General features: G+C 37.2%; 1 protein-coding gene across 1 annotated transcript in view; it reads right to left on the reverse strand.

Annotated features, from left to right (window-relative positions):
• Positions 1-21,557, reverse strand: part of wdr70 (WD repeat domain 70) — a 115,434-nt gene that overhangs the window by 56,556 nt on the left and 37,321 nt on the right. The window contains exon 10 of the mRNA XM_030149186.1: positions 16,403-16,577. Within this exon, the coding sequence (XP_030005046.1) occupies positions 16,403-16,577 (175 nt within the window). The remainder of the gene's footprint in view (positions 1-16,402; positions 16,578-21,557) is intronic.

Genomic DNA, 21,557 nt, shown 5'->3' on the forward strand with positions numbered 1-21,557 from the left:
CACGCTTCCTGAAACTTGTGCAAGTGTTCCTCTAATATTCAGGTGACAACTTCTCCCATTCTTCTTTAATAGTATCTTCCAGACTTTCTCCTAATAGTTTTGCTCATAGTCATTCTCTTCTTTCCATTATAAACAGTCTGTATGGACACTCCAACTATTTTTGAAATCTCCTTTGGTGTGACGAGTGCATTCAGCAAATCACACAATCTTTGACGTTTGCTTTCCTGATTACTCATATGGGCAAATGTTTCTGAAAAGGTATGGATAACAGTGTTAGGTATGATTATGACATCAATATATGTTTGGTTTCAAAACAATTGACGTAGTGCCTGCTGAGAAAAAACAACTAAATGTTCATTGTAAATTTTGCTTCCTCACCCTGTAGATAGATAGATAGATAGATAGATAGATAGATAGATAGATAGATAGATAGATAGATAGATAGATAGATAGAGACTGTTGTATTTTAAATGCCTTATCTTTATTTTAATATTAATATTCTTCTTAAATTCGTATTCTTAGCACATTGCACCTTGGAATGTACAATTTGCTTTGGCAATAAACGTCTGTTTGTAGCGCCAATAAAGCCTTTTTTGATTGAGAGAGAAAGAGAAAGAGAGAGAGAGAGAGAGAGAGGGAGAGAGACACACACACACACACACACAGAGTGACAGATAACATGCTGTGCCTGTGTCTCTCCTCTGGCTCTAAAATGTGTCACACATCCACATGGAACCTTCTGGGACAGTCAGACTTCAGATATACACAGAGGGAGATAACAGATCCAGTTTATATACATTCTATGGATGGGCCAAACTGGTTCATAAATAACTACGTAGTCCAGCTGGTTATCAGGTGAAAGACATATTTGACTGGAGTGGAGCTGTGACGGTCTGTGGTTGTATAATACTGGACAGACAGAGTTACGTAGATACAATAAAACAGGACAGACTCACACTGACTGGACTAACAGGCTCTCATGGTCCCTTTACATGGGTAATATTTATGTGAAACCAGGAGAATTAGCCTTGACTGTTATTTTATTTTATCTAGAATCGGGATAAAACCCAAAGACAACAAAATCCAAAATAAAGTTGAGCCACGTGAAGCCTCTGGTCTGAACCAACACACAAAAAACATATTTATTTATTATTCATTCACTTGGAAGCAGAAATCAACATGTTTTGGAGCTTTGCCTTTAACTACCTATCAAATGTCAGACCAAAGGCAACGTTCCACTGATCTATAATTTTTCTGTCCAACTCCTGCAGTTCTTCAGCTCCCATTATTCTGCTGTGTTTACTGGCTCTGCCTGCGTCACCCTCCCCCCATACACTGGATTATGCAATAAGGACTGTTTACTATTATTCATTTTATTAAGATTCTTTATTGTCAGCATATAGTACTTTTTTTTTTTTACCACACACTGATATTCAACCTCTGCTTTGAACCCATCTCTAGAACATGCAGGAATGCACCACACACTATTTGCTATTGGATTGTGTTTTAGCTTTGATGAACATGTCCAGAGCTACTGAACACCAGAACTTCCCCAAGGGATTAAATAAATGTGTATTATCTCTGACTTCTGAAATTGTAAGTGTGCTGTTTGTTGCTGTTCAGGTACGGTTCAGTTGCTTCATCACACATCACCTTTTCACTGGAAACTAATGAGCACCTATTAGAGAGTAGGAGTGTAAGAAAATATCGGTTCTGCAATATATCGTGATATTTCATTTCACAATACTGTATCGATATTAAAAAGTACCGCATCGATATTTTTAGGTATTTATTCAAATGCAGATATTGTTTAGGTTCATTTTTGCTTTTTTGTTTTGCTTGTATTTTATTTATTATTATTTAACACTCTTTTATTAAATAATGTTAGTTCCTTTGTTGGGATTGCACAAAAATAATGTTATGATGTTGGTTCTGAACTAATAGAAAATGAACATTTGAACAGAATCTTAAACTATACCGTCTGTAAAACATAATTCAAGCTTCAACACAGGAAAATGATGTGGTATAGCATTAGATCATGTTGTGATCAAATAAAAATGGGTTTAGTATTTGTGCATATTTCTGGTGTAATTCAATTCTTCAAAGAAATAATCATTAAAAAAAAAAGAAAAACAAAAACAAAAAAATTTGCCTTTTTACAGTATCATGATATATCGTGATATATCGTATCGTGATCCTAGTATTGTGATTTGTATCGTATCGCCAGATTCTTGCCATTACACACCCCTACTAGAGAGCGAAATATGTTGACATGTTTCTAGATCCTGATTTTTACTTTCAAATTTCACATCATCAGTGTCATTAAAAATGCTTTTTGACATCCCCTCCCCTCAACTCTGTAGTTGGTTTTATTTTTATGTCTCAAATGCAGTTTCACTAAGGTTTTGAATGAACCAAACATTATATAAACCATGACCAGAACCATCACTAGTCGCTTTTCCATTGACCCTCAAATTATGCAAATAGAACTTGCGCATAAAAATTTACCTAATGGAAAAATGCCAATTTCACCAAAAATCTCATTTTTTGATTAAAAGTTTTTGTGCTGGCCAGAGGTGGTTTTTCGGTCGTAGCGCAAATGGTATATCACACAAAACTGCAATTGAAAGACCTTTTTTTTGCAACTAGAGTCAGGCGAATTTCAGTTCGGTTTGGTATGTGTACTGTTACAGGCCTAAAAAACACCTTAAAACACTGCAGCTTTCATTTGTAGCACTACTGCTGTGCCACTGCAAAAAATTAACCACATGCATTAGCTAACACGTGTCCAAGTCAGAGTCCAGCCTACTGAAAAACTCATATCACTTGACGGCACTTTTTTTTTTTGCATGTGTTTGCCGAGCACCTAACTGAACCAACCCGAGCATAAAATAAGTACGAGTTTGTCCAGTCAGTTCACAATAACACTCCCCACAGAACAGTTTATCAAAACCACCTCCTCAGGGGTCAAACTTTGAAGTCGAAACATCCAAGTCCACCAATGACATCATAACATTCCTCCAGTCTCCGTGGTGATGTTTTGGAAGGAAGGCCCACAACCTCAACGCACAAAGTATCACAGAGTGCACATTACCTGGCAACCATTTCCACGAAGTCTGGTAATTTTGGCATCGACCCCTCTGGTCAGGGAAGGAGCGTGCAATTACTCTGTGCGGCAGTCTGCTAAAACAGACCTCCTTGACTCGATTCATAGGATCAATCAGCTGGTGTCAGAGTTCAAGAACACGATGCGTCATCTTCAATCGTTTCTCTTTAGGTTGAGCTCTAGATCAAGGTCATGTACAAGACTGATTGTGATTGATCTGCCCGCATACTCTGGCTGTGAGTAATAGTGGTGCTACAACAGGGGGAGGGAGGAGCAACAGCAGCAACTGAAGGTCAGGCCTGTGGCTGAGCTGGAGTCAGCGGCGCAGGTTGGTGATTAGGGCAGGGGTCACTACGAACTTCTTAAGGCGTTCAGACAGGTACGGCTCCAGCGGTCAGGGAGCAGACATGACTATTGTAAGCTGCTATGAGACGCAGGGTAAATATTTAGTTTGGAGGAGGAGGGGTAATATATTTTGAGAGCTTTAAGCCAATCACTTGGAGTTTGTTGCTACAATCAATGTAAGAGGTGGGCTGATGGGAGAGTAGAGAAGAGGAGAGAAAAGAAGAGGGAGGGGTTTACACAACAGTGGTTCATGGGGGCACAAACAGCCCTACTGTAGCAGAAGTAGGTGCAGATAACGTCTTCTGTCAGACACTTGTTTGTGAGTCTGGTTCAGAAGTTACTGTTGGAATAATAATCATGTAGCCTACTTCCCATTTGACTAATCTGGATAAGCCCCTGTGTCCAATCAAGCTGTTCCAACTCACCAACTACAGCTTAATTGTCACTGCCGCTATTCTCACATGAAAAAACAGGAGCACTCAACCTTGTCCACATACGCTGTCAAGAAGGATATCGAGTGGAAAAAACAGTTGAAGTCCACACAAACTGTTTGATTTTTTCTGCTTTTTCTTTATTAAAACAGCTAAAATTTGCTTGGAGGTCTTATTTCTGTCTTTGTACATTAGAAATCAATAGAAGTGAATCCCCAAAGGAACTTTGTGTTGGTAAATGCAAGTTCTGCAAATTTACAGGATTTCACTTCTGTTGCAACATGTTGATGGTCATATGAACTGTTTTCAGCTGAAAAATGTCCAATTTCATCACAATTAGTGCTATATTTTCATGTCACAAATGGCCAAGTTATATTTTACCTGAAAAACAAATATTCTATTTGTTTAGATTCCCCAAGATTCTATACTACATATCACGTTTTATTTTTACAGGTTCAATATGGAGTATGGTGCTGATCCATCCTGCTTATGTTACACCAATACATACATGAAGAATGTCACACGTCACTTTTTAAACCAACAGTTTTCTAATAATAAGCATTTTTATAAAGAAATAACAATTCTATATTGTTATTTACTATTTAGTATGATGATAAACTATACAATAAATAATTCTGATCCTAGTTTTTGCACAGGGATCATTTGTGGAAATGGTGACATGGCTGCCGAGCATCAGTATGATGGGATCCTTAACAACCATGTCACATCCGTCCACTGCCACATTTTGTGTTTTTGTGTCAGCTGTTATTGTTTTAGATCCACAATACTAACATTTATGAATAAGAGGAGAATTAGCAATAGTAAGTATATAAGTTTATTCCTAACAAAGTCCTGGTACTGACCAGATCATCATGGGTAATGTCACGTCCGTCCACTAGCAAAAGTTTTCACATACACGTGCTATTCAAAATCCAATATTTCTGAAAATATAGCTTCCACTGTCAAATAATATCAGTAGTCTGTGCACAAATGTATTAGCATGATTTCAACATAGTTCTATGCATTTCTTACAACTTTTTTTTTTTGACAAAAATGGCCACTCATTTGACCCCCTAAGTAAATTTTAGCCGAAAAGTATGTGTAGCTTTCCTTCAATGTTATTTTCAGCCTAAAATATACTTTTCCAGGTGAGTAAACACTAAATATGTCTTTTATGTTACAGGAGAAGCAACAACATAACAACCATAACACAATATACCGTACTCTCCGGACTTTTGGCTGCACCTGACTAGGGATGTAACGATTACTGGTATAATGATAAACTGCGGTAAAATTGCCAACGGTTAGTATTACCTTTTAAATTCTAATTATCATGATAGCCGTGTTTGATTACTGCACTTTTCCGGAGAAAACGCCTATGTAAAGATATGCTTTTATGTCAAATATTTTAGTATAGTTGTAATTTATTACATTTTAAAATGTATATACTTAATATTTGGAACCAATATTCACTTTATAAGTCTTTGAATAGGTTCATTAAGCATATTTGTGTTATTTATGCAATAAATTATGCACATTTTTTAAATCAGATTTGATATTTTTTTGTGTTTTTTGTCCTTTTGTGTTGATATAGTAGGTTCAAGTGAAAAAAAATAATAGGCAGTTGATATAAATGAAGTTGTGCTGAAAAAAACAAAGATACCAAACATGGGTATAGTAAGCATTTCTTTATATAGTATATAAAGGCAAAATCCAAAGTACTGAAAAACGGCTCAGATAGGCTCAAAATAGGCTCAGACCACTAAGGGTAAATACTTGAATGTTTCTGCCAAGAGAAAGTGCATTGTGCCAATTATTTTATTTGTTTGTTTTTTTTTTTGTTTTTTTTTCAAAATACAACTTGGTTAAATTATTTCTGTGTGTGTATAAGTACTTTTTGAACATTTTGAGCACAATTTCAACAATACCGCAATAATAATGATAACCGTGATAATTTTGGTCACAATAACAGTGATATGAAATTTTCATATCATTACATCCCTACACCTGACTATAAGCCACACCCACCCCGTCTCCAAAGTCTCACCATCGATTCGTTGATGCCAAGCTTACATGCAGCAGCTCTATTTACTTCTTCGACAGCAGGATCGATCGTTAGCCAGGAAAACACAAATTAGCCGCATCGTTTTTGAGCCGCGGGTTCACAGCATGTGGAAAAAAGTAGCGGCTTGTAGACCGGAAATTACAGGTAAGTCTGTCACAGCCCCCAAACCATTACAACAAAAACTCCAAAAACCTGTAAACAGAACATTCACAAGTACAACAAAACAAAAAAAAAACTACATTACTACATTAACAAGGATTAAAGATAGTTTCATTAAATCACATGATAGACAAATGTAATGCTATGACTGTGGTTATAAATATTCTGATCATCCTGTTTGTTTAGTTTTAATCTTGTTTTTTTTTAGCCCCCTTTTCTCTCTCCCTCAAAATGCCCTGCCCTTTTGCCAGACCACAGTTGGAAAATACAAATGTGTTCTTATCTTAATCTGTCTTGCCTGGTTAAATAAAGTAAATAAAATAAAATATGATTACACACCAACTCATCAACCAGTTCTTTTTATCTTAGTTTTATGACAGTGTTGATACAAAACTTGTATGATTATTATTTGATCTGTCTTCGATGTAAGACAAGACTCTGGCAGACATTCAGATCAGTGGTCAGTCCATTCCCTTCCTTAGCCGTAGTAAACTACAGCAGCGTGAAATAAAAAAGCTCAAACCCATAAAGGTATGAAATGTGTTCTGTACAATTACATTTTACACCATTTTCACCCATTACAACCTTTCATATCCAGACATCAGAATTTTGAGGGTTAAGTCTGAGGATCTGGAGGAGTAGGGATGGGTGTCATCAATTCATATCAACAATATTCTATTTGATTAATTTTTTACATAAAAGTTAAAAGTTCAAACTATGAACACAAATATTCACATTATTGTTTCAATTGTGGTGTAGGGTTAATTACCTCCGCCAAGGAACGGCGGAGGTTATGCTTTCATTGGAGTTTGTCTGTTTGTCTGTTAGCAAGATAACTCAAAAAGTTATGGACGGATTTTGACGAAATTTTCAGGAAATGTTGATACTGGCACAAGGAACAAATGATTAAATTTTGGTGGTGATCGGGGAGGGGGGGAGGACTGATCTGCCTTGGCGGAGGTCTGCATTCTCCGAGTGCTTTTCTAGTTAATATTCTTATCAAGGAATGTGCAACTTTGTATTGAACTGCTCACTATCAGAGAAAAAAAAACATCAGTATATGATATGAACAATTATTTCATATTGCAACTAGAAAAGCTCTCGGAGAGCACTGTATCAACATTTCCTGAAAATTTCATCCAAATCCGTCCATAACTTTTTGAGTTACCTTGCTAACAGACAAACAGACGGACAGACAAACCCTGATAAAAACATTACCTCCGTCATTCCTTGGTGGAGGTAATATTACAATAAATGCATCACAGACGAATGTGGTAGTTAGAAACAGAAGTGGTGAGAAAAATGAGCCAAACAACAGTACTGTTATGAAAACTGATCCCATCTGAGTTTAGTGATCCTCCGGTCATTACTGATGTAGTCCTAGGGCTGTTCAGTACTGGGGGGGTGGTACCCATCCCTATCCACCAGTGAAGTGACCCCTTTCCTGTATAGTCTATGTGAACGCTGGCCACTGCTTCTACAGGGTGTCCCATAAGCCTCCATACATAGGAGACATAATACATTCCATGGTTCTAACATGTACAGGGTGGGGAAGCAAAATTTACAATGAACATTTAGTTGTTTTTTCTCAGCAGGCACTACGTCAATTGTTTTGAAACCAAACATATATTGATGTCATAATCATACCTAACACTATTATCCATACCTTTTCAGAAACTTTTGCCCATATGAGTAATCAGGAAAGCAAACGTCAAAGAGTGTGTGATTTGCTGAATGCACTCGTCACACCAAAGGAGATTTCAAAAATAGTTGGAGTGTCCATAAAGACTGTTTATAATGGAAAGAAGAGAATGACTATGAGCAAAACTATTACGAGAAAGTCTGGAAGTGGAGGAAACAACAAAAAACGTACCAAAGCTTTTATTAAAGCTCTCAAATCCAAAATCCTAAAGGATCCAACCAAATCCATGAGAAAAATGGCAACTGAACTTGAGGTAGACAACAAGACCGTTAGAAATGCAGTAAAATATGATTTGAAGTTAAAATCTTACACAAGAACACCAAAACACTTGTTGACAACAGCAATAAATCCAACTTTAGCAATTTTTGGGAATAATGTTTATGGCCGCCTTCTAGCCCAGATCTAAACCCTCTGGATTCTGCTATTTGGGGCGTTTTAGAACATGGAACCAATAGAACATCACACAGCAATGTCGACTTTCTTAAAGATACTATTAAAGAAGAATGGGAGAAGTTGTCACCCGAATATTTGAGGAACACTTGCGCAAGTTTCAGGAAGCGTGTGAAGGCAGTTATTGAGAAAGAAGGACACATAGAATAAAAACATTTTCTATGTCAATTTTCTTGTGGCAAATAAATTCTCATGACTTTCAATAAACTAATTGGTCATACACTGTCTTTCAATCCCTGCCTCAAAATATTGTAAATTTTGCTTCCCCACCCTGTATAATAAAAAATGCTCCAGAAAAACATCTCAGACCCCACCTTTAAGCGCTGGAGTCCTGCCATTTGTTTGCTAGTGCAATGACATCAAATAACTAATACACAAATTTCATACATATTCTGTTCACTTCCTTCACATGAATTATTCCACTGAGGAGTGGACAGTTACTACTAACACACACAATTCCACATGTCATTTTTTAATCATTGTTATTACTTGTTTATTCTTTTGTATGAATGTATTTTGAATATTTTTTGTATCTTATATATTGTTGTATGTCACTGATGTGTCTGTTTCTACTCGTATCTATATTTACCTTGCCCGTATGAGTAATCAGGAAAGCAAACGTCAAAGAGTGTGTGATTTGCTTTGTCACACCAAAGGAGATTTCAAAAATAGTTGGAGTGTCCATAAAGACTGTTTATAATGGAAAGAAGAGAATGACTATGAGCAAAACTATTACGAGAAAGTCTGGAAGTGGAGGAAGCAGCAAAAAACGTACCAAAGCTTTTATTAAAGCTCTCAAATCCAAAATCCTAAAGGATCCAACCAACTCCATGAGAAAAATGGCAACTGAACTTGAGGTAGACAACAAGACCGTTAGAAATGCAGTAAAACATGATTTGAAGTTAAACTCTTACGCAAGAACACCAAAACACTTGTTGACAACAGCAACAAATCCAACTTTAGCAATTTTTGGGAATCATGTTCATGGCCGCCTTCTAGCCCAGATCTAAACCCTCTGGATTCTGCTATTTGGGGCGTTTTAGAACATGGAACCAATAGAACATCACACAGCAATGTCGACTTTCTTAAAGATACTATTAAAGAAGAATGGGAGAAGTTGTCACCCGAATATTTGAGGAACACTTGCGCAAGTTTCAGGAAGCGTGTGAAGGCAGTTATTGAGAAAGAAGGAGGACACATAGAATAAAAACATTTTCTATTATGTACATTTTCTTGTGGCAAATAAATTCTCATGACTTTCAATAAACTAATTGGTCATACACTGTCTTTCAATCCCTGCCTCAAAATATTGTAAATTTTGCTTCCCCACCCTGTATTTCTTTATATTTCTTCTTTATAGTTCTTCAGCAGTGGAGGACACGCATTGAAATGTGTTCCCGACAAAATGGCAGTCATATAGAGCATATTATATAAATAAAAATGGTTTATGTCAAGAAATGTTTATTTTTCCTATGTATGGAGACTTATGGGACACCCTGTACAATGACTGTGTGTGTTTGAGCTTCTCAGAGCCAAGGTTAGAATAGGTTTGGATTTTTCATTATAGTTTAGTTTTATTTAGTTTTGACTTTTTTTCTCTAATTCAGCTAGTTTTATTTAGTTTTTAGAGTAGGTTTGCTAGTTTTTATTAGTTTTCCTTTTATTCTAAATGCTTAGTTTTAGTTTATTCATATCTTTCATCTTTCTCACCGTCATATTCAAGTGAATCCCAGACAGGACTCTGCTGCTTTCTCCCAATTTTAGTTTCCATGTTTCCAGGTACAGTGGGGACCAGAAGACGACTCTAAACAAGTGATGAGAAGTGTCGGACCGTGAAGTGCCATGTGGTGCCACCAGCTAAAATTGCTCAAAGTGAAATAAATCTATTTGATATCAATCCAACACTGATAAAGAAAAAAACGAAGGGAATTCTATCCATAATTTTCATACGTTTTAGTTAGTTTTCTTAAGCACACAATACAGTTTCAGTTTGTTATCGTTTTTTTCTTTTAATAATAGTTTTTATTTATTTCAGTTAACAAAAATGTTTTTTCAACTCTAGTTTTCGTCATTTCGTTAGTTTCCGTTAACAATAATAACCTTGCTAAGAGCTAGGGATGTCCTGACCCGATCTGAAGAGCGGTATCAGTTGACAATCTGGCATTTTTTAGAAGATTTGATCAGATTTAGTCACATGATCAGGTCCAGTTTTCACATGAGTTTTCAGCGTGGCTCTGTTTAATGGCTGCTGTAAATAAAAACGAAACATCATGCAACATGTCCGCTGTGTGGGAATACTTTTGTGTGGAAAGCAACGGAAGTCAAGCAGCAACTTGTAAGATGTGTAAACTGGAGGAGGAGGAGCATCAGAGCTGACTTTAATACAACACATTAGATTCATCGCCTACGAAAGTATCACATGACCCAGTATGAGAACTACGACACGGATCTAATGAAATGGCGCTGTATGTCACACCAGTTCTTATGGCATTTGGTGTGTTATACGTACGCACTGTCGACCTTTAATCGTGTTATTCAACGCCATTTGATCACGTGTCAATTTATGTCAAGATCTCCGGTTCACATAACCCAAACCCTCAGTGCACGGTATGTGACGCATCGATTAGCGACATATATATTTACATGAGTTGTGAAATCATGTTGGAACTCCTGGGCTGCAGCAAAGTGAATGTAGAGTGAACACTGAATGAAAGCTGAAATAAAAGGGTTAGTTCCTAGCTGATTTTTTATACTGTATGTAAAATCTAAGTTACCCGACTGCTTGACTATTTATTTTTTTAATACATAAAATCTTATTTTAAAAGTTTTATTTTTTTAATAAGATGTATAATATAGCACAAATACTGGATTGGACTTAGTTCTTTATATGACCTGAAAAAAAATGTTGTTTATGTCATGAAACATAATAAAAATCTTTGGGTCATACTTTGGTTGCATTTAATTTTGAAGCTGGGAAGAACTATTCTAATGTTAACCATATACCAGAAATTTATGTTTGTTATAAAATCTAAATTTAATAGTAAAAATAAGGGGTGTGCCAAAAAACTGATTCATATAAAAATCGCGATTCTCATTTACTGCGATTCAGATTCTACTTAAAATGTCCCAAAATCGATTTTAAAAAATAAAACCAATCCGTCGGCAGTCTGACTCCGTTTTGTACATGGGACATCCTGATGTCATTACGCAGCCGGTTCTGGAACATACGCAACCGCGGTAAGCACCAAAACAAAGACGAAACTAATGGAGGAGGTAGGGTTAGCGGTTAGCGGCTAGTGCGATTAGCGGTTAGGATTACAAGCTAGCGCATTGACACGCCATCAAATGGCGTTAAACACATGAAAGGATGAAAATGCATACGTACAGCACGCCAAATACAATAAACTGTCGTCCTATCCAACAGTATTTGATGAGCTCAGTCTGTCAGCTGCATCACCCAGAGCTGAAGGACACGGCGACACAGTCAGACACCAGAGGAAAACCAACACACTCTGCTGTGCCTCACCAAACTCCTGCCAAGCATGGATAAATGTTTAAATGCGAAAAAGACATTTGAATGTGTGCATCTGTCATTCTGTCTTACAAATCAGACTGGAGGAGATCATGAGGATCCTTTGCACACCTATAGTCTGAAGCAGAAATCAGTAGGAACCAAATCGTTTTGAATCGAAAATCAATTTTGAATTGAATTGTGAGATAGTAAAAGATTCCCACCCCTAGTAAAAAGTATCGGTATCAGGTTGGTATCGGCAAAACTAATCATAAAAATATCAGATCGGAAGCAAAAAATTCCAGATGGGGACATGACTACTCAGAGCTGCAGTGTGTGAATGAAAACCACACAAATGCATCACAGAAGAATGTCTTAGTCAAAAACAGAAACTATGAGAAAAAAATACAAGACAACTTTTACGTCATTGTATCAGGTAGGAAACCTGTAATTCTGTTTTTCTCTCTCCAGTGCTGTTCGGAAAACCACTGTCTGAACTGATAGTTTCTTTCAGTATACTCTGGAGCCCCTGTAGTATAAGGTTTTGGTTTCCACCCCGATGGAAGACAAACACAAGACAAAAACTAAACTTGAACCACATCCTGCAATATATCATCTGTTCAAAATACTGATATAATGTGAGTAGGTTCCAGCTTTACCTCCTTTTATAAGAAACAGGCTGCCAAATCTGCCTTCACACCGATCTGTCCTGCCTCCTGCTCAGACACCAACCATAAATGTGTCACTTTAAATCCATCAGGAAGACATGTACAGACACTCAGATTAGTTTAAGTCTTGCTATTGGCAATAAACTGTTCTTGCTTGCTCCCAAATATCTATCAGTGAAGGGGAATGTGTCCTGAAGCCCTGAATGGAAGTCATTTTTATCCACAGTGATGATTTATCAAATGAGTCAAGTGAAAGCAGCCAAATACAGAGAGAGAAATGTTTGTCTGGAGCCAAAATCAACCATTACCTCAAACTATGTCAGTCTGAGAGAATGGAATGTGCACTTTGATCACCTAATTGGCTAATTTACTAATAGTGGAAAATGTACATCAGGGGCTTGTGACTGGACCTCCAGTTAGTGATCTCAATCCCAGCGTAACAGTTAATTCTCTTATATAATCAGCTTCATTTGTCTCAGGGTTTTGATAGAAGAAGACAAGCTCTGGCCTCCACATTTAGGGTTCCTACAGGTTTATAAAAGTGAAATGGACGAATTTTTAAGACCTTTTTCAGACTACTTACAATAGAATTTATTGCCTTTTTCACGGCCATATTGGCAAAAATTCGTGACTCCTAAAATTTAGAAAAATGCATTTATTTACTCCAACACCTTGATTCGGACCATTATGAGTCATTTGTCACCGGCAGCTGCAAAGTTAGCAATAACTGGTTTATAATTCCAACATAAATTGTCGGGTTGGAACAGGTGGAACTGAGTTGACTAACGTTACTGTCTTTGCAGTTTGGACATTTAACAGACGCATGTAAACATAATACAACAAACAAGTTGTATGACATAATACATTACATAACTTAAGACATAACATAATAAATCTAATACCTTTTAAAGACTTTTAAGGTATTAAATGCAGATTTGTAAATTCAAGACTTTTAAGACCCTGCAGGAACCCTGCACATGTATTGTCTTTTAAGTAGTAATGTTTATTTTAGTCCTTGACACATAGGCACAAATGTCATTTTGTACTATACTGTAGTGTATTGAACTGTTTTTTGTATAGAGGGTACGCACATACAGTACGTCACTTCCCCCCTGGGCCACACCCCTCTATGTCAGACTGAGTGGCAAAAACCAACCTGCTCAACATGACGGAGTATAGCAGTAAACACAGCGAGACCGGGAAAATGTGAAATATGAAATTAAACTAAGGACAACTGGACTGGACCTGGATCCGTACGAACTACCAAAGAACAAGTGGTCCACGAACATTGACATGTGGACAGAAATCGTGTATCCTGACATCCAGGGTGGAGGGGATCAGCGCTATTTTTACCTGAAACAAATATACATGGTTTCATCATCACTGGCAACCAGGGTCCAAAACTAGGCAGAGAACCAACTGATCCAAAGTGCATTTACAGTAGACCGTGGACTGACCCCAGTGAATATATGCATGATCTACTAGGACTGAGGAGAGTTACTGAGTCTAGTTCAGATCAAGTACTTTATACAACAGGGCTACAACTGCTTTGTACAAGCAGGGTATGACTTTACTCTGGTAAATTATGATATTTTTTCCACCTGTTTTTAAATTACACCATTATTCTTGTAATATTATGGCTTTATTGTTGGAATATAATGACTTTAATCTCATAAACAAATGACATTTTTGTTAAATTATGAGGTTTCTTTTTTTATATAACTTTGACTTTATTCTCATAATATTGTGATTCTTTTTGTATTCGACTTTATTATCATAAAATTACAGGTTTTATATCAATATTTTATGACTTTATTCTCGTAGTGACAAGTGTTTTTATTTTCTTATGTGCCCCTAATACGCTGTCGTAGCTTTATTCTCCAGTTCCCCCGTATTTGAAAAACTAGGTTAGCCTCAGTTTAATTTAGTTTACAAATCATGTAGGAGGACAAGGTTCATAATCACAAAATGAGGACAAAAACCATGAAAGATCTGATCATGAAACCAAGAGCTTTACTAAGAAGTAACGTTAGCCAAAACAATACGTCATTTAAGGTCTGATTTTACCCACAAATACAGCATAAATTAATTTTACTTGACACCAGAAAGGATCCACAAATCTAGGTTTGGTTTCCTGGATTTGTGGATCCATCTACTTCTCTTTTCTTTGGCTTTCGGTGTCTGTAAAACGATAGCTCCGACTGCTTTTCAAACCTGTTCATAAAATCAATCGCACAACAGCTCTTCCCCATTTTTTATTAAATATTGTTCTTAGGTTTAGACGGTATTGAAGCCAACGCTGCCAGTCATCTCCCCCTTTCTGCCACTCAGTGGGTGTAACCATGGTGACTTCGGCTAGCGGTGATGTTACGTGCATACCCTCTATTGTATTACACTGTCTTGCTCTGTACTGCACTTATTCCACTGTATTGCTTTGTATTGCATGAATCAGTTATTTATCCATCTATTTATTTATTTATAAAGTGGGGACTGCCAATGAAAATTAGCACTGACGCTAACTCTGGCATATTTACAGGGTGGGGAAGCAAAATTTACAATGAACATTTAGTTGTTTTTTCTCACTACGTCAGTTGTTTTGAAACCAAACATATATTGATGTCATAATCATACCTAACACTATTATCCATACCTTTTCAGAAACTTTTGCCCATATGAGTAATCAGGAAAGCAAACGTCAAAGAGTGTGTGATTTGCTGAATGCACTCGTCACACCAAAGGAGATTTCAAAAATAGTTGGAGTGTCCATAAAGACTGTTTATAATGGAAAGAAGAGAATGACTATGAGCAAAACTATTACGAGAAAGTCTGGAAGTGGAGGAAGCAACAAAAAACGTACCAAAGCTTTTATTAAAGCTCTCAAATCCAAAATCCTAAAGGATCCAACCAAATCCATGAGAAAAAATGGCAATTGAACTTGAGGTAGACAACAAGACCGTTAGAAATGCAGTAAAATATGATTTGAAGTTAAAATCTTACACAAGAACACCAAAACACTTGTTGACAACAGCAATAAATCCAACTTTAGCAATTTTTGGGAATAATGTTTATGGCCGCCTTCTAGCCCAGATCTAAACCCTCTGGATTCTGCTATTTGGGGCGTTTTACAACATGGAACCAATAGAACATCACACAGCAATGTCGACACTATTATCCATACCTTTTCAGAAACTTTTGCCCATATGAGTAATCAGGAAAGCAAACGTCAAAGAGTGTGTGATTTGCTGAATGTACTCGTCACACCAAACGAGATTTCAAAAATAGTTGGAGTGTCCATAAAGACTGTTTATAATGGAAAGAAGAGAATGACTACGAGCAAAACTATTAGGAGAAAGTCTGGAAGATACTATTAAAGAAGAATGGGAGAAGTTGTCACCCGAATATCTGAGGAACACTTGCGCAAGTTTCAGGAAGCGTGTGAAGGCAGTTATTGAGAAAGAAGGAGGACACATAGAATAAAAACATTTTCTATTATGTCAATTTTCTTGTGGCAAATAAATTCTCATGACTTCCAATAAACTAATTGGTCATACACTGTCTTTCAATCCCTGCCTCAAAATATTGTAAATTTTGCTTCCCTACCCTGTACATGTTGATACTGAACTGGAATGTATAAATGTGTTCATTAATGTGCACTGTCCCGCCTAAATAAAGATATGTAATAATAATAATAATATAACATAGGCATGCGCCCGGTTAGCGTAAAGAAACAGTGAATTCAGGTCAGTCACATTATTTCATAACATTGTAATACTGTGTTTGGACAATTGTGTTTTAGAGCCAGGCATTTGTGAGTTGTGGTCAGTGTTAGTAACCTCTTGACCCCTGACCACTCTGGCCTGTGACCTGTGGTTCATGACTCTGGACTGTGACCATAACAAACAGACCCCTGTGTTTATAACCCACTGCACACTGCCACGGCTGGTATGTACGTCTGTGGGACTCACGCTGAGGTTTCGGTCCCAGATCTGGATGGTACCGTCCTGGCACCCGGCTGCAATGAGCTTCCCGTCACGGCTGTAGGTGCAGCAGGTCGGGATGACCTTCTTCCCCTGGAAGGACCGGGGTTTGAACACCGACTTATGCTTCTTCTCTGAGTTCAGATCCCATGTGCGCACCGTGCTGTGAACACAAAGAATTTCATTTCTTATCATCCAGCTGTCATGAGTCATAAAGTCTGTGTCCATGAAAACATATTGACCCATAAACACCGTCCCCCGCAGTGATACTTGTGAATCATGTCGACAGACAGTGTGCTCAGGTCACTTTCACAGTGTGAGGCAGCGCACAGCACAAAAGGAGATCAGTGTGACAGACATGTCTGACACAGCCATGAAAGCCAGACAGTCTTTTCTCCATCTGTTGAATACATTACAAACCTGTGGTCCAGTCAGATGGGCTTGGACAGCTTCATCATTACACAGATGATCTTATGTGTACCAGCAGTAAATGAATGCATTTTAACTTCAATGAACCAGTAAGAGACAGGTTATGACAAAGATGTAAGGAAGTAGAGATATAACTATAAACACAGACAGACAGATAGACAGATTAACCCTGAAGTTTTTTGTGTATTGACCGACAAAAAGTGATTATGTTCTGGGTTGTCTAAGAAAATGTTTTGAGCCTGTATAAAAGATGGATGTTAGTTTAACAAGCTGGATTTGCATCACCTCTCTGATAAATTGATTTAAAATCTTAATTAGAGGGATTGTGATCACTTTGCTTTGTGTGTTTGTTTGCGTGTTTGTTTGTTTGTTTGTTAGCATTTTTACGGGAAAACTATTCCAACCATCTTTACCAAATTTTACCCACAGATAGGCCTAGGCCCTGGGACAAACCCATTAAATTTTGGGCCAAGTAGGCCAAAGTTCAAGGTCACAGCAAGGTCACAAAATCTCAAATTTTCCTATCTCTCACCATTGAGCAATTATAGAACATTCATAAAAAATTCAAAACGACTCTGATTAGCCTCCAATTTGATCCACCCGTAGCTTATAACAATATCTTGTATGTGGCACAAAATTGTCCACACCCACTGTGGAATGTGGACTCTGTGGACATTTCAATTTAACATTGAAAATCCCACTTCCAACACATTTTTTTTCATTATAACTCAACAAATATTGATTGGAATTTAATATAATTTGACATACACATGACTGGTACCAAGCTTCAACGTTTTCTGCTGTATGGAACAACCTTGAAACTGTTGAATTTAAAAAGAAATAGTCGATCCACACATGCACACTGTTCGAGGTGCTTGGCCGAGGTTTGCGTTCTCTGAACACTTCTTTCAGATCTATTTCTACTGACAGGCATGTTACATGCAACTATCTGCAGATCTAAGTAGGATATTTTGAAGCAAACCAATATTTTATTTATTCTACTTAAAACTTTACAATTGCAGAATATTATGTATATTAAAATATTAGAGAGGATTTATATAGTAAAAAAATAATATTGTTCCAAATACCTTTCCAGATTTCTTTAAATTCAGAGGAATTATAGTGTCAGAGGTCTGTCTATTAGTGAATGGACTAATGGAGGACAAATGTGAAGTCTACATGGATTTGGGTTGTGGGTGTGAAATTATGGGATGGAACTGATGATGAATTTAAGTCGTTCAATTCTTGGACAAAGTTTAAAAAATGCCTTCAGTATAAAATCATTCAGGAATATGCAGTTGAGTTGGTAGATCTGTTTATGTTCTAATGTGAATGTTTGATGCTGAACACATTTAATTTAATGTCAGCAGTGGATCAGAGGAAAAGGGGAGGCACGAAATAAGCTTTGGCTTCTGGAACATTCCTGTTTTGCTTTTTGTGTTTATTATAATAAGTGTACTAAATGTAATGATTAAAGTACAAAACAAAATAAACCATTCATTCATTCATTTATTTGTTTTATTTGCTATTTGTTGAAATAAGGTGGATGTTATTTTGTTTAAAAAAAACTCTGAGCTACATTTAAGAAAATCATCTGACTCAAAACAGGTGTCACTATTTCAGCACACTTTGAATTTCAAAGCAGAGTACACGATGTTCTGAGAAAACCAAGCTGTTTACATTAAAACAAGGTGGAGCATTTCACCTTTGACCCCTGTGGTATGACATGACTTTTAGTTTGGGGGTTTCTGAAGCAATTCTTATCAACGTACCTCATTATTTATCTTTAAATCTAATTAGCCTTTTGGCCATTTCTGCTTTCCTCCATACACCAAAAACAGACTGAAAGGAGACTTTTAAACTCTGACAGCAGCCATTTTAGCCATTTTACATGAGATTTTTTTTATTTTTTTTTAGGTTGGCAGAACCAATAGGGTCTTTTAGTCTGTATTGGTATTTACTGATTATTTATTGTTGATTATTTAAATGCATTAATTCGTAGTTGCTTCCAGTGATCTTGCATTTGTACACTGATTTATTTATGTTTGTCACATTGCACTTTGGATGTGGGCTGATGTCTGTGGTAAGCTGCAAATGAATTGCCCGTATGGGATAAATAGGGTCATTCCATCCCAAATCAACCAGATTTCAGAAAGTGCCCCTGCATGACCCCCTCAGAAGAAGACCCAATTTCACCAGGGTCAATGACATAAATGTAGCTAAGATTTCCCAGAATTTTTATGATGCTGGCCAGCCTAATTTTGGGAATTCTACTCATAATCCTGAACAAACTTATTCATCATGGAGGAAAAATGTGTTGTTGGATTGATCTTAAAGGATGAATGTCACAGAAAGACATTATCAAGACAAACAGGCATTCTGAAAATTGGTGATTCATAAGAATCCATGCAAAAAAAAAAAAAAAAAAAAAAATAGGTCTCTACATTCATCCATTATGGCACAGTGCAAGCTTGAAGAGAGGACATTTTGAAGAATTAGCCTTTTCGCCTCATTTCAAGGCCTCATGGACCAAACATGAAGGCATCTACAATTATTTTGATCCAAAATATGGTCTTTTCAGGGGGATTTCACCCCAGACAGTAAGTTTCAGCAGTGTGGCTTGAATACCTAAGGAGATATAGCTCCTCAAAGTTGGCCGAAAAGCAAATTTGCAAAATTTAAAAAAAAAAAAAAAAATTTCAAAGGGCTGTATCTCCTCAACGATTACAGATTTGACATTAAAAATTTGGATGTGTTCGTTTATCTGATAGGTGAACAAGTGTGAATTTTTTCTGAATTTTTTGAGGGGGTCATGTGGGGACCATTAGTTGAATTGCCATGGAAATGACCCAATAAAGTTTTCTGAATTTGAAAAAAAATGACCAAGACCAAAAATGTAGAAATGGGTTAAGCAGAAACTGACAGACAAGACCACAACTCAAAGGCACCAAAAAGAAATGCCACATTCTTCCTTTTATTGAGTGGAAGATCCAAGTCCATCCAACAGTGTTTACGCAGCCCCCTCACACACCGACACTCCTGCCAGACAGAGCGTATCCAAATGTGTCAGTGACCCTCTGCTCGCTTTAGTGAGCATCATGACCTCTGGGGTCACGGAGTCAACAAAGGAGTATAAACAGACAGACAGGACTGCTACTCACGGCCAGACCAGGATTCTTCTTCCCAGTAACAAAGTCACAGACGCACACACTCCACTGTGTTTGGATAAGTCCAACAATGTGATACAAATGCCAGCTGAAGACATATAGCTGGAGTGAGAACTGGCAAGGGTCAAATAAAACTGGGTTTGATTCATAGTTGTGTTTAAACACACATAAACCAATGCTGGTAGTAAATCACCAGTGGAAGTAAGTCTCCTGCTAGAAAAAGGTGCAGATGCAAGAAGAGGTAGAACCAGCCCACAGACAGTGACTAAGTGTTTACATGTTGTATACGTGCGATTGTGTGAGCGAATGAAAAAGACTCATATCCATGGATTAGATGATAAATTGGTTCACCTGCCACTTCACGCAGACATCTCCGTTTTGTTTAGGCGTCTGTCAGGCCAATAAAGACAACATAACCTTTCGTGTAGCATACAAAAGCTGGAATGCTATTTATTGTAAGGGCTCTTTCCAAAACATGGCACTACTGGCTGTCAGGAGAAATAGAGCGGAGGGGCAAGTTAGCCCACCAGTGTGGATCTGACCGTGAACACAGGGGGAGACCACACACCCCCAAAAACACCAAACCAGGGGGCATGTGACAGTCTGGAATACTGTTGGATGGATTTACTCAAACCACTTTGTTTTATCCACATTTCCAGAGCCAGGGCTGTGCACAGATGAGAGATAGAACGGAGATTAAAAGATGTTTTACAAACCATCAGTACTGGCTGAATGATCAGGACTGGTACCTAATATCCAGCTGAAGGAAAGAGCTTTAAAAAAAAAAAAAAAAAGAAGAAGAAGAATGAAATTTATATTACTTGAAGGTGCGGTGTGAGATGTTTTCCTGGAGCATTTTTTTTTTTTACTATATTCCTTAAAATCGCCTTCACATCCTGATTACAACCAATTAATTAAATGCTGTAACACAAAAAAAAAAAAAAAAAATGTAGACAGGACAGGACATGAATGGACAGGACTGAAAAAACACCATCCAATCATTTTAACCGACCCATCGAAATGATTGAACGATGATATGTCTATCAAACTCAACTGACATTTGCCCCCCCCCCCCAACACACACTTGTACCCCTCTTTGTGCATGAATCGTGCATTCTCAGAAGTTTGGAGCAACTGGTACAGGAAACGAAGACATAGACAGAGCTTGGATATATTTGTTATATTAGCTATATTAGTTATATAAGTTATATTAGTTATATTAGCTATATTAGTTATATTAGCTAAATTTGTTATATTAGTTATATTAGCTATATTAGTTATGTTAGCGATATTAGTTATATGTTCAGCCCTGCGATGAACTGGCGACTTGTCCAGGGTGTACCCCACCTTCGCCCCTATGTAGCTGGGATAGACTCCAAGCGACCCCCGTGACCCTAGTGAGGATAAAGCGGGTTCAGAAAATGAATGAATGAATATTAGTTATATTGGCTAAATTAGTTATATTAGCTATATTAGTTATATTAGCTAAATTAGTTATATTAGCTATATTAGTTATATTAGCGATATAGTTATACTAGCTAAATTAG

The sequence above is a fragment of the Sphaeramia orbicularis genome, chromosome 12, assembly GCF_902148855.1.
Source record: "Sphaeramia orbicularis chromosome 12, fSphaOr1.1, whole genome shotgun sequence".
In the NCBI taxonomy this organism is placed as follows: domain Eukaryota; kingdom Metazoa; phylum Chordata; class Actinopteri; order Kurtiformes; family Apogonidae; genus Sphaeramia; species Sphaeramia orbicularis.